This window comes from Pelodiscus sinensis, chromosome 3, assembly GCF_049634645.1.
Source record: "Pelodiscus sinensis isolate JC-2024 chromosome 3, ASM4963464v1, whole genome shotgun sequence".
Lineage (NCBI taxonomy): Eukaryota > Metazoa > Chordata > Testudines > Trionychidae > Pelodiscus > Pelodiscus sinensis.
In genome coordinates this window covers 14,624,520-14,638,335 of record NC_134713.1, presented here as the reverse complement: position 1 = coordinate 14,638,335, position 13,816 = coordinate 14,624,520, and the positions used below count along the sequence as shown (strand labels likewise).

Genomic DNA, 13,816 nt, shown 5'->3' with positions numbered 1-13,816 from the left:
AGAAAAGCACAATATACTGTGCTGGAAGGGGTACAGTCATAATTCCATGAGAGATGTTCTTCTACTCCCGTGGATGGGAAATTGGAGATACTCTCTTCCTCCCCTTGCCTCATCCCACTCTTACCTTAAGTTCTTATGAATGTCCATCATGTTCTATAAGGATCAGGTTTCCTTGAGACTGCACCTTCAGTTGGTGCCCAAAGCAATTTCAGGACTATATACTTTTGTGTATCTTTTTTATAAGCCTCATACCGACAGTTAGGATCAGAAACTCCATTTCCTGGATGTACCTTGGGCATTAGCATTCTATCTTCAGAGAACAGAGACCTTTATGAGACTAACTGGGCTCTTTGTGGCCCTACAAAGGAAGGACGAGTATTATCTTCACAAAGGCTATCCAAGAGGATTTATCTTGTCCTTTCACCAGTCATCTCCTGTATCTCCACCTGGCAGGGCAAAGGCCTTCTCCACCAGAGCAAAAAGGTGCTCCAGTGGCTTCACTTCGAGAAGTTCCCCTCCTTTATGTATGTAAAACAGCCTGGTGACATTCTATTCATATCTTCACAAGACACTTGTGTCTTGGTGCAAGTCTCCTCAGCTGACCACAGAAGTGTAGGACTGGAAGGGACCTCAGTAAGCCATCTCGTCCAGTCCCCTGCACTCAAGGCAGGTCTGTGTAATATTACACCCTTTGGGCCAGCATTCCTACAGATGCTGAAAGATTACCTGCCTTTTGTGATTGGCCTTCTTTAAAATGTGTGCTCCCTTCTGTAATCAGTTACCTACCCTCTTTTGCTTCAGATCACAATAGCACTTGTTTTACGGTGTAGATCGGGGCGATAAGCAATAAGCGGTCCACAGGCTGGACATGGTTCGCCAGGGCTAGCCCATGATAGGCCGATGGACACTTTATTTACCTCTGTGTCCTCAGGAACAGATGCTTGAAGCTCCACTTGCTGCGGATCACCGTTCCCAGGTCATGGGAACTGCGGGAAGTGGTGTCCTCACCTTCCCACTGCTCCCATTGGCCGGGAATGGCAATCCATGGCCAACAGGAGCCGCAAGAAGCTGTACCTACAGATGTGCAGATAAATAATGTTCCAGTGTCCCACCAGGGGCTAACGCTGGAGAACTGCCTCTGGCTTATTGCCCACCCCAGTATAGATAGAACTGGAGAGGTGGTCAGGCCACGCTGTCCTTTATACCCTTGCATCAGAGCATGGTGAGAGGAAAAAGTGCTGGTGTGGACCAACAGACTTTGCTAGCAAAAATCTTGCAGTCTCAGGTGCATGGTGCACGTGCATACCCCACAGTGTAGTACAGATGGGAACCACACATCTCAAAGAATACTGGTTATGAAAGGTATTTCATATATCCCTCATCTCTGCAGGCTTGGGGAAGATATAAATGGCAAGGAGGGAAAGCAGTTGTTTAGGATGATATGAGCTAGGAATAATGGAATGACATTTTGGTTTTGATCAGTTGCAATATCAGATATATCTGTCCCCAAAAGAGTGAATCCTGTATTTACTTCATCTTTCCTTTCAAGCACCATGTGTGTTTAATTGAAATGTTTTCAGCTGTTTAAATGGAACGCAGTAACATGAAGTACCATCAGAATTTATCAGGGAATGGACTGAATGACCTAACAGGTCATTTCTGTCTTAATTTCTATGGTTTTCATTAAGAACGGGAGAATTTAAAATGCTTTTTGGGAGAAAATTTCTGTTCTTAAAATGTATTTGAATAGTCACTCCGAGACTCACTTCACTTGAGACATTTACCACTGTAAAACACCTCAGTGTTCTGTGTATCTGTATGGGACAATTCTTCATTGAAACAAGATGAAATAGATGATGTAATAAGTTTTTTTTCATCTCTGATTTCTGTAATTCTTAGTTGTCTGTTAGTGATAAGGGGAGCAGGAAACCTAAAGTCCTTCCTAAGTCCAAATCTTTCCCATAGTACAGTGTAGGCTGTCACTGCAGCGTCTGGAGATGATCCTTAACCTAGTCATCACTGTACAAATATTTTCCCATTATCTATAGGTATCAGCAGCGGTGAGCATTCCATTCTGGCAGTGGTTTCTACAGAAGTTTGGCAAGAAAAGTGCAGCCTGTGGGATTTCCGTAAGTAAACCATTATTAAAATCTCTGCAACCTGGCATTTTACATGTTAATAGCAGCTTCTTCAGGAACCGTTCAAAACTTTTCTACTAAAAACCAACACCAGGTGAAGTTGGCCTGACTTTGGGATTCATTTCAAATCTTTAATTGTACCAATTCAGATAAACTCTGTTTACGAGAGACATTTCCAAGAGATGGGTTAGTAAGATTAGATGAGAAACAAACTTGCCCCAAACTCTAGGGCTATGTCTATACTCGTGGCTTCTTGCGCGAGTAATATGCAAATGAGGCTGAGTGGAATATCGCCGAGCATCATTTGCATACCTAATGAGCCAACATTTTTTTCAGAAGAGGCTCTTGCGTAAAAAGGAGTGTCTACACTGCCCCTTCTTGCGCAAGAAAAACCCTCTTGTGCAATGCCATTACACCTATTACTTTTCAGGAAGAACGGCATTGCGCAAGAGGCTTTTTCTTGCGCAAGAAGGGGCAGTGTAAACGCTCCTTCTTGCGCAAGAGCCTCTTCTGAAAAAAATGGTGGCTCATTAGGTATGCAAATGAGGCTTGGCGATATTCCACGCTTATCCTCATTTGCATATTACTCGTGCAAGAAGCCGCGAGTGTAGACATAGCCTAGGTGAAGTCTCTGAAGTGACTTGAAAATGGGATAGTTACCTGAAAAATTATGCAGCTGTATAGACTTAGCATTATTAGTCTAAATCTTGTCTCCAGATGATGAACACAGACTCCTTTTTTACCACTCTTCCTCATTCTTAAATTGGTTGGAAGGAATGGCTTAGTGGTCTAACCACCAGGTATAGACGACCTGAACTTCTTGGTTCAAACCCCACTAAAGTAAACCCAGTCCTTCTGCAGGTAGGGAGACTGAGTTATGTGTAGTCTATTTGGTGCATAGTATTTTTAAGCTCTACATGGGTGATAAGGATCCCATGCAGTGCTTTCTCTAAAGGATTGCCCCAACATTCTTGGCCAAAATTTCCCTTCCTTCTGCGCCACTGTGTTATGCAGGTTGCTACCATTCAGCCAAAGGTGACTTCATTTCCATAGTGCTGCTTGTCCATGGTTTGTAAAGCTCTTCTGGATGGGATGCATGTTCTGACAATAGAATATTGCTTTCACTGCTCCTGATGGGTCAGATAAGGGGCGTGGGAGTGATTCCCTGAGAACTGAAAGCATCTTTTGTTTTGGAAGTAGAAAAAATGAGTTGCATGGCATGCATATTACAGTGATTTTTTTCCTGCAGTTTAGAGAACTCTGCTCCCAAATCTGCCTTCGCACAAGAGATGCTTTTGAGAATTATTTCAGTGCTGCCTGTCCTGGGTCATGCTTCTTCCTCACTAGAAAAATCCATTTTAAATCAGTATTATTATTGATTTAAAAATCTCTCTGGATGCTTTGGCTCCCAAGTGTGCACACAACGTTGAGCACAGAGTTAATCATCACATTCTTCGCAGGCAACGTGGGTCTTGTATTGCTGCAGTGCTCTCTTGTGGTGAAGTAATAATTGTGCTACAAGTATTGCAGACGAGTACAAAGGCTGTTTATGCTGAGAACCTGTAATCTCGGAAGGTAGTTTGCTACTCTTTTGGGTTTACCTGCATTTAAAATGTAAGACAAGTGTCCCCTGTTTAAATGGATTGGACCCCAGTAGGCAACATGTCCAAGATCACTACATTCTTTACAGAAGAAATAAATAGCAAGCACACAGTAGAATCATAGCTTCCGCGGCTAGCCAAGTTTGTCTGTACAAGATAAACTGAAAAAACAACAAATGGTCTCTATAGACTCTATAGCACTCTATAGACTCTATACATGTAGATGGAAGTTCTCTGCTCAAGGCCACAGACTACGAAGCCTCAAATATAGAATTGAAATGAGCAACACAAACCCAAGAAACTTTCGATAAAGTTTGTTATTGAACATAAATAACATCTTCTGCACACCTCAGCTTTGCGCTTTGGAATGTGAGGTGATAATATAAGACTGGAATGAAATTCAGGGGCAACTGGGGAGCATGGCTTTGTCCAAATTTTAAATGGGGAATTCTCAAACACTTATTAGCCCATTGTGTCAAATTGAAGTGAAGATGCTGCACGCTGCTGAAAATGAAATCCAGGTAATCCAAATTTAGATTTCCAATTCTGGAAATGTGGGCCTTCCGGACTTTCCTGAGGTTATAGTATGAGTCTGTGACAGACAGGGAGATGGTGGCGGGGTACATTGTCCAACTGCTAACTACTAGACCACATTGCGTTCCCAATGTTAGTTATGCAGACTTAGGAGCCAGATTTTTGAAAGTCATCAAAGAGCAAAGTGTATCATAGCTCTTTGTAAATCAATAAATTGATTTCACTCGTGAAATGGTTTATTTTAAATTCAGATATGACTCAAAGCCCCTTGCCGTGCATTGCCTATAATGGAAGTGTTCCTGTTCTTGAAAATAAAGGGGACATGGGCAGCCCTGACTGACATGTTCTGTTCTAAAGTATTGTCATTTTTAGAGCCCTGCGCAAGGCTACTTTTTAATCCCACACCTGCGTTGCTGTGCAGTACCCCATCCCACTCCCTTCCTCATTTGTTTCTTGCATATTTACAAAAATCTTAGATCCCACAAATCCCACAAGTGCCACTCATTTCTGCCCACAGCAAAGTACATTTTACCTACTCCCGCGATTATGGCAGTGGGTCTTGCAGGAGCCATGCAATCCCAGCTCGCCGCAGGGTTCTAATCACTTCCTTTCTTTCTCTAAGTTAAGTGATGAACTAGGACCCCATGGGAGCACAGCTCTCTCAGAGCACTGAAGTCTTAAACTTCATTAGACCATAGCAATGTATAAACTGCTGTTTCACAATACCACCTCTTATGTGTGGAAAAAATATATTTTCCATTATATGCCATGTACTTTCCATAAATTTTATCTGCTGTTTTTCTTCTGATTCTTCTTTCCCTCTCTTAGTGGATGATTCCTTTTGCAGTCATGCTGGTTACAATCCCAAATCTGGTTTTGGCTTACGTGGTGGCCTTTGTCTCTGGTCTGAGTATTGCAGCATCTTTGCTGTTGCCATGGTAGGCAAATCTTACATATGTAGCGTGTGCATGTGTTTGTGTATGTACACATACTGTTGGGAGTTCACCTTGTAAACACTCAGAATTTGGCAACAGTCATCACACCATGGTGTCTGAGAAATCAGAGTTTTCCCTTTTATTTAGACCAGGAGAAATATGTGATAAGTTTGTTATAACCAGTGTCACGTGTACATATGTGTAAGTGTAAATGCTCTCTGAAAATATTTGTACATTAATTAGTAACCTAAATATGTCCAGAAATAATGAGAATAATAAATCAGTCATTTAGATTTAGTTTTTAATAGTACTCCAGAATTTATATTGGAAGATGTGAAACTATTAAGAATGTAGCAAGGTCAAGATTCACCAAGCTGTAGATCCCTACAAAGCAACCCTATGATAGGGAGTAAATGCAGGAGTATGTTACAGAGACATGCGTAGATGCTGACTCTGTAGGTATTTTGAGGCTTTGATTCTGGGTCAGGAGCTCTAAATCCTCTGCATCAGTGGGCGAATAAGCCCTTTTAGGCTACAGCTACACTATGAACTTTTTCCAGAAGAGGAAATGCAAATGGAGTGCTCATTTCCATATCTTGTGCTCTCATTTGCATATTCTCTTCCGATCCTTTTTGCGGAAAAAGTTTTTGCGCAAAAAAGCACTGTGTAGACGGTGCCTTTTTGTGCAAAACCCCCCTTTTACGCAAAACCTTTAACCCTCCAAATAAGGGTTCTTGCGCAAAAGAGGGGTTTTGCGGAAAAAAGGAGCCGTCTACACATCACTTTTTTGCACAAAAACCTCTTCTTAAAAAAAAGGATCAGAAGAGAATACACAAATGAGAGCATGAGATATGCATATGAGCATTGTATTTACATTTCCTCTTCCTGAAAAAGTTTGTAGTGTAGCTGTATCCCTAGTGTCCTAACATTGTTGCTTTGTTAGTTCTCACAGATTTACAATCACCCAATATCTAACTCAGATATTTCTGTACCTTTCTATTACTTAAAAGAAGGTAAATAGTATAACCATGCAATATGAATAAAGTTCTTCCTCGTGGTTTATGTTCCTTTACTGGGATGCTCTGATGATATTGCAGTCTTGTCAACTGTTGTTGTCATACATTTCCTATTAAAACATTTGGTCCTCCTTTCAATCAGTGTAACCTTCCGTATTTGATTAGCTCCCTGCAAAAATAGTAAATCAAAACTTCATCAAGTCTGAAAGAATGTTTTGCTTAGTGGTTAAATTACCCAGCAGTGCATTGCAAATGTTTTAACAAGTGCTTCCCTCAAAAATATTCCACCTCAGTCAGCAAATTTTGACATTCCCTGGTTAATACATTTTACCATTCAGTTGAACCAATGAGGTTCTGCAAAACTACATTCCAACCACCACTTCCCACTTGTACATTTAGATGGCAACTATTACTAGGTTTCCTCTGTTCACTTAATAATGCAGAGTTAACACCATTTTTTTCCTGTTTCTGTATTCTTTGCCACCTGTTTCTAATTCTTGGCCTATATACCTGACCTTAAATAAATAATCTCATTTGCATAATTAATTCCACAAATCAAACCTCCTAGACAAAAGACTGTGTAAACGCTGTATGTTAAAAGACTCAGAAACTTCTGCTTGAGGCTTTTACATGCTATTTCTCTTGTTGGTCTGAAGGTCAATGTTGCCTGATGTAGTTGATCACTTTCGCCTACTGAATCCACATGCAAAGGGGCATGAAACCATCTTTTATTCTTCATATGTCTTCTTTACCAAGATGTCGGCAGGGATTGGATTAGGAATTTCCGCAGCAAGCTTGGAGTAAGTGATGTTTTATATCAATTTAGTTGCTGTATTAAAGGGTTCTGAGGTACTGTGTGGTAATTGCCTTCTCACCATTCACAAAAGCAGGGAGCTCGGAGACATAGACAGGGTGAATCATAGGATCGTAAGGTTGGAAGAGACCTCAAGGAGGTCATCTAGTCCAGCCACCTGCCCAAAGCAGGACCGACCCCAACTAAATCAGCCCCAGCCAGGGCTTTGTCAAGCTGGGTCTTAAAAACCTCTAGGGATGGAGATTTCTCCACCTCCCTAGGCAACCTCTTCCAATGCTTTGTCACCCTCCTAGTGAAAAAGTTTTTCCTAATACCCAACCTAGACCTACTTTACTACAACTTGAGACTATTGCTCCTTGTTCTGTCATCTGCCACCATTGAGAATAGGCTAGTTCCATCCACTTTGGACCTCTTCCCCCTTCAGCTAGTTGAAGGCTACTACCAAATCCCCCCTCATTCTTTTCTTCTGTAGACTAAATAATCCCGGTTTCCTCATTCTCGTCTCATAAATTGCAAGATTGAATTTATTATGGCCAAATACTAAACAGAAAATTATCTGACAGGTCAGACTTCTGGCCACCAGGACTTGTGGTGACGTGTTCAGAATTGTTTGAAAACAAGTAATCCTGTTGCAGCTTAGAGACTAACAAGTCTATACAGTATCATGAGCTTCTGTGGGCAAAACCCACTTCATCAGATGAGCTTGAGTAAAGGGGAAAAAAAGGGGGGGACCCTCACAATTTATAACAAAAAAAGAAGGGGGGGGGCGGGATACTTGTCAATTGCAGTGCTGGTGCTAATGAGGCTACCTGAGTGGTCTGGAAGTGTCCCATACTTAGCTTTTTTGTCAACTAGGTGTTGAATGTAAGGACAGCAGATTTTACAATGGGTCATCCAGTTCAAGTCTTTGTTCAAGACCCAGCATACAATGTCAAATTTGTAAATGAAGTTTGATTCTGTACTCTCTCTGCAGTTGGCTTGTGAAATTCCTTTGTAGAAGAATGGCCTCTTTTAAATCCATTAATGAGTGTCCAGGAAGGTTAAAATGTTCCCCTACAAGTTCTGTGCATTACCATTTCTAATATCTGATTAATGGACAAGGTAATGAAGCTGATTTTCTGAAATGTGCTTGAAAAGTGGAAATTGTCACTACTATGCAGATTTAAGTTGCCTTTCACACTCTTGAACCCGTGTTACCTACCGTACCTCCCCTTCATGATGACCTTGCCTTGCATCCTAGAGATCACTTTATGAAGAGCAGGAACTCAAGACTCATTCGGAGGTTATGATAGAACTGTGTGTCTTTTGCTATTGCTACTCCAGCGTAAGACTGGAGAACCAAAATAACAAGAAGATGGAATGTGGTGGCCTCAGTGTAGACTACACGGGGAACCACTTGTCAGTATTTATCCGTCCTCAAGCTGTTACGAACTTACAGCAGATGCCGCAGTGCTTTTTTCCCCAGGAAAACACGTCTCCTTGTGTTTTAATAACTACGTACAGAGCGCTCATAACTAACAGAATTACTGTCAGCTGATTAACGGTACTTCACTCCAGTTAGCAAACTCCCAGCAGTTTGCCATCTGCTGGAGCCCAGAGCTGATATTTATGGGAGAGCATAGGAGGCATTTTGATGGAAAATGGTAATAATTTTTCATAGGTACACGTTCAGGGTGAAACAGAATAATTCCTCAAATTGGCACCAAATAGCTCTGGGCAACCGTAATTGTAATACTGTCTACATCTTGGCCCTGATTCAGCCAATCACATAAGCACATGCTTGACTTTAAGCGCAAGAGTAATACTGTCCCTGTTTATCTTTAAGGAGGTAAGAACTTCTATTGATGCCAGTGGGACTACTCACCTTCATTTAAAGTTAAGCACAGGCTTCAGAGCTTTGTTGAGTAGCTATACACTTCACTTGACAGACAAGCTCCACTATAGCGAGATTTGGCAGAATTTGATTTTTTATAATTTTGATGGATAATAACATTTATTTAAGCTTTTTAAAATGTGTTATCTAATTCAAGTTTCACAGTTGTGGGCAATTATGGAGAGAGATTAGTCAATTATTTAAGGTAGCAGATGTTAAGATTCAAAAGCTAAAGCTTTGTAATAATTAAAAACAAAATTGTCAACATCACGTTAAAATATACAAAGTAGCTCTTCTTAAAAATCAAAACTCATTTTCTCAAGCAGAATTGGCCATACTGGGTCAGACCAAGGTCTATTCAGCCCAGTACCCTGTCTGCCAACAGTGGCCAATGCCAGGTGTCCCAGAGGGAGTGAATTGAACAGGTAATGATAAAGCCATCTCTCTCCTGCCATCCGTCTTCACACTCTGACAAACAGAGGCTAGGGACACCATTCCTTGCCCATACTGGCTAATAGCCATTAATGGACTTAACCTCCATGAATTTATCTAGTACTCTTTTAAACCCTGTTATAGTCCTAGCCTTCACAACCTCCTCAGGCAAGGAGTTCCACAGATTGACTGCACTGTGTGAAGAAGAACTTGCTTTGCCTAGCTGTAAATTTTGATTATTGTCAATGGAAATATTTTTTTCATCAGCTTGTGTGTGGACAGTGAAATCAACATTTACCAGTAAAAATGTAACCCTGTCAACCCTAGCTATATAGGGTTACATTTCACTATTGTTCCTCTTTATTAACAATTAAGTCTGTACAGTAGTAACAACTGCATGGAATTCCATATTTCAGCTGCATAAAGGTAATGAAATTATTTCAAAGAAGGCTCAAAGACAAGAAGTGGGAGTAAAGGGGCAAAGGGCCAAAACCTGCTCCTGTGGAAATCACTGATAAAGTACATGTTGGTATCTGTAGGACTGGCACCCCAAAGGAGCAGATAAGATATAAAAAGAGCAAGAGGAGGAGCAGGAAGCAAGTGGAGCAGACACCTAAGTGTTGTCTACACTACACAACTTCTAGTGACATGGCCATGTAACTAAAAGTCAGGGAGCGTTTAGAGTTGGTGGGCAGTTTTGCCAACAAATGAGTGGTACTGTATTTGCTTTGCCAAAGCGCTGTTCACACTATCACTTGCCATATCAAAGCTTTTGTCTTGGGGGATGGGAGTTAAGTGCCTGTGACACTCAGGCCGTGTCCAGACTCAGGGGTTCTTTCGAAAAAAGTAGCCTTTTTTCGAAAGAACTTCCCCTGCGTCCAGACTCAAGCCGCGTTCTTTCGAAATTATTTCGAAAGAACGCGGCTTTTCTTTCGATGGCGGTAAACCTCAATTTACAAGGAAGAACGCCTTCTTTCGAAAGTTCCTCTTTCGAAAGAAGGCGTTCTTCAATGTAAAGAGGCCGTCTTCGAAAGAGAGCATCCAGACTCGCTGGGTGCTCTCTTTCGAAAAAGTGGATTTCTCTTTCGAAAGATCCGCCTGCAGTCTAGACGCGATCTTTCGAAAGAGCCTCTTTCGAAAGAAGCCTGCAGTCTAGACATAGCCTCATTGCCAGTGTAAACAAAGCCTTGGTGGGGGGAGGCCAGGAGATGGGGGAAAGGCCTTCTCATAACCACGTGAATAACAACCATGTCCATCTGTGTGCCTTATAGGTTTGCTGGTTATAAAACAGGGATGTGCAGACAGACCAGCATTGTGATCCTTACATTGAAAATTCTGATTGGAGCAGTCCCTGCCATCCTCATCATGATAGGCTTATCTGTACTCCTCTTCTACCCAATCACTGAAAAAAGTCGAAAAGAAACTGAAGTTGCACTTGAGCTGTTAAGGTAGGTTTGACCCTATAGGAAAGTGCAATAATATCAGGGCTTCTGCTCTTACAGGATTCAGCATGGGGAAATTTATTGGCTACTTTATCCTAATTATGGGTTTGTTTTACGTTTTTTTAAATTTTAGCCCTTCAGAAAATTGGTAGAACATTTATGTTTTTCCAGTATCTTACCTTTGTTGCCGAGTCCTCGTACATAGTGTCTTTGTAACAGATTACTTCTGTTTTGTTTCCAAAGCAATCTGCAAATTTAAATGATATAAAATAATGCACAGAAATTGTGTAATCCACCAACCTTACACAAATGTCAGCTTAGAAGTGGAGAATATTTCAGGGCACGTTTAATTATATTCTACTTAGTTATTTGCAAATGGGGAAAATGAGACTCCCCCCCTTTCTGATGTGTAAAGAAGGTCTGAAATCTTGTGGTAGGGTGAGGTTAAGTATTTGTCCTCCATATTTTTTTTCATTCATACATATCTTCTTTGCCTTTCTTTTTCTCCCCAGAAGAATCCTGATCTGTGTTAAAAAAAAAAAAAAATAGGCCAGACATCAAAGGGACGGGGACAAAACCTTTAGCCATCATGTAACATATTTAAGACAATATTGAGTCCTCAAAATACATTGTAGAACAGAGGTGTTCATCAGGTTTAGCCCCTGGTGCTCTGCCACATAATATTTACCTGCACATCCACAAGAACCAGCCCTTGCAGCTCCCATTGACCGCAGAGCGCTGTTCCTATGCAATGGGAGCTGCAGGAAGCGGTGCAGACCGGGACACTGCTTCCTGCAGCTCCCATTGGCCTGAAACAGTAATCTGTGGCCAACAGGAGCTGCAATCGCCCATACCTGAGGAGATGTAGATAAATACAATGGTGGCGACCTGCTGGGGAGCTACACCTGACAAACAGCTACTGTTTTATTGCCCACCTTTGTTCTACAGTGTATTTCGAGGACATAATATTATCTTAAATATACTAAACTAGCTGGAGTTACCCGGCGTTGCTTGGGAAACCGGAAGAACAAAATGTAGAAAAACAGTAGTCCATTATCTTTTTTTGAATGGTAGAAAAGTTGCACTGATTTCTATAGGGATTAAAATATAGGTCCACGTCATCCCCAGGTATGGGGGGGAGGTGTGACCCTGGGTGGAGGGGAGGTTACACGTGGGAGGGGCTCCCCAGCTCGCTCCCAGGGCTGCAGGTGCTGTGGGGAACAGGGCGGGTGCCTGAGCTGTTGCGCGCATGGGGGTCAGGACACTGTGTGCCAGAGTGGGGCAGGGGAAAGAGGGTCGCTTATGTAACCTCATGGGCGGGAAGGGGCGAGTCCTCAACAGCACTGGGGGCCACAGACAGCGAGCACAGGACCTAGGGTGGACGGGGAGGTGCCTGCAGCGCGGCGGGTTACTTTTTGTTTTTTACAGCTTGAGCTCTGGCCCGATCGGGTCCAAAAGTTCCTTAAAATCTTCTCCTGGATGAAAGGTTCTCTCATGCAAAGTTTGGTTGCGGTAGCTCTTATAATGTCCAAGTTATTAGTGCACAAACTTACAAACATTCTCCTTTATATATTAGATGATCATAGAATCATAGGACTGGAAGGGACCTCAAGAGGTCATCGAGTCCAGCCCCCCACCCTCAAGGCAGGACCAAGCTCTGTCTACACCATCTCTGACAGATGTCTATCTAACCTGTTCTTAAATATCTCCAGAGAGGGAGATTCCACCACCTCCCTTGGCAATTTATTCCAATATTTGACCACCCTGACAGTTAGGAATTTTTTCCTAATGTCCAATCTAAACCTCCCCTGCTGCACTTTAAGCCCATTACTCCTTGTCCTGTCCTCAGAAACCAAGAGGAACAAATTTTCTCCTTCCTCCTTGTGACACCCTTTTAGATATTTGAAAACCGCTATCATGTCCCCCCTTAATCTTCTTTTTTCCAAACCAAACAAGCCCAGTTCATGAAGCCTGGCTTCATAGGTCATGTTCTCTAAACCTTTAATCATTCTTGTCGCTCTTCTCTGTACCCTTTCCAATTTCTCCACATCTTTCTTGAAATGTGGCGCCCAGAACTGGACACAGTACTCCAGCTGAGGCCTAACTAATGCAGAGTAGAGCGGCAGAATGACTTCACGAGTTTTGCTTACAACACACCTGTTGATACAACCTAGAATCACATTTGCTTTTTTTGCAACAGCATCACACTGTTGACTCATATTCAACTTGTGGTCCACTATGACCCCTAGATCCCTTTCCGCCATGCTCCTTCCTAGACAGTCGCTTCCCATCTTGTATGTATGGAACTGATTGTTCCTTCCTAAGTGGAGCACTTTGCATTTCTCTTTATTAAACCTCATCCTGTTTACCTCTGACCATTTCTCTAACTTGCTAAGGTCATTTTGAATTATGTCCCTATCCTCCAAAGAAGTCGCAACCCCACCCAGTTTGGTATCATCTGCAAACTTAATAAACGTACTCTCTATCCCAATATCTACATCATTGATGAAGATATTGAACAGTACGGGTCCCAAAACAGACCCTTGAGGAACTCCACTTGTTATCCCTTTCCAGCAGGATTTAGAACCGTTAACAACAACTCTCTGACTACGGTTATCCAGCCAATTATGCACCCACCTTATCGTGGCCCTATCTAAGTTATATTTGCCTAGTTTATCAATAAGAATATCATGCGAGACCGTATCAAATGCCTTACTAAAGTCTAGGTATATGACATCCACCGCTTCTCCCTTATCCACAAGGCTCGTTATCTTATCAAAGAAAGCTATCAGATTAGTTTGGCATGACTTGTTCTTCACAAACCCATGCTGGCTATTCCCTATCACTTTATTACCTTCCAAGTGTTTGCATATGATTTCCTTAATTACCTGCTCCATTATCTTCCTTGGGACAGACGTTAAACTGACCGGTCTGTAGTTTCCTGGGTTGTTCTTATTCCCCTTTTTATAGATGGGCACAATATTTGCCCTTTTCCAGTCTTCTGGAATCTCCCCTGTCTGCCATGATTTTT

At 42.0% G+C, this 13,816-nt stretch overlaps 1 protein-coding gene across 1 annotated transcript in view; it reads left to right on the top strand.

Annotated features, from left to right (window-relative positions):
* MFSD2B (MFSD2 lysolipid transporter B, sphingolipid) overlaps nucleotides 1-13,816 on the top strand; it is a 63,041-nt gene that overhangs the window by 44,891 nt on the left and 4,334 nt on the right. The window contains exons 10-13 of the mRNA XM_075923414.1: nucleotides 2,049-2,129; nucleotides 5,102-5,211; nucleotides 6,881-7,024; nucleotides 10,615-10,791. Of these exons, the coding sequence (XP_075779529.1) occupies nucleotides 2,049-2,129; nucleotides 5,102-5,211; nucleotides 6,881-7,024; nucleotides 10,615-10,791 (512 nt within the window). The remainder of the gene's footprint in view (nucleotides 1-2,048; nucleotides 2,130-5,101; nucleotides 5,212-6,880; nucleotides 7,025-10,614; nucleotides 10,792-13,816) is intronic.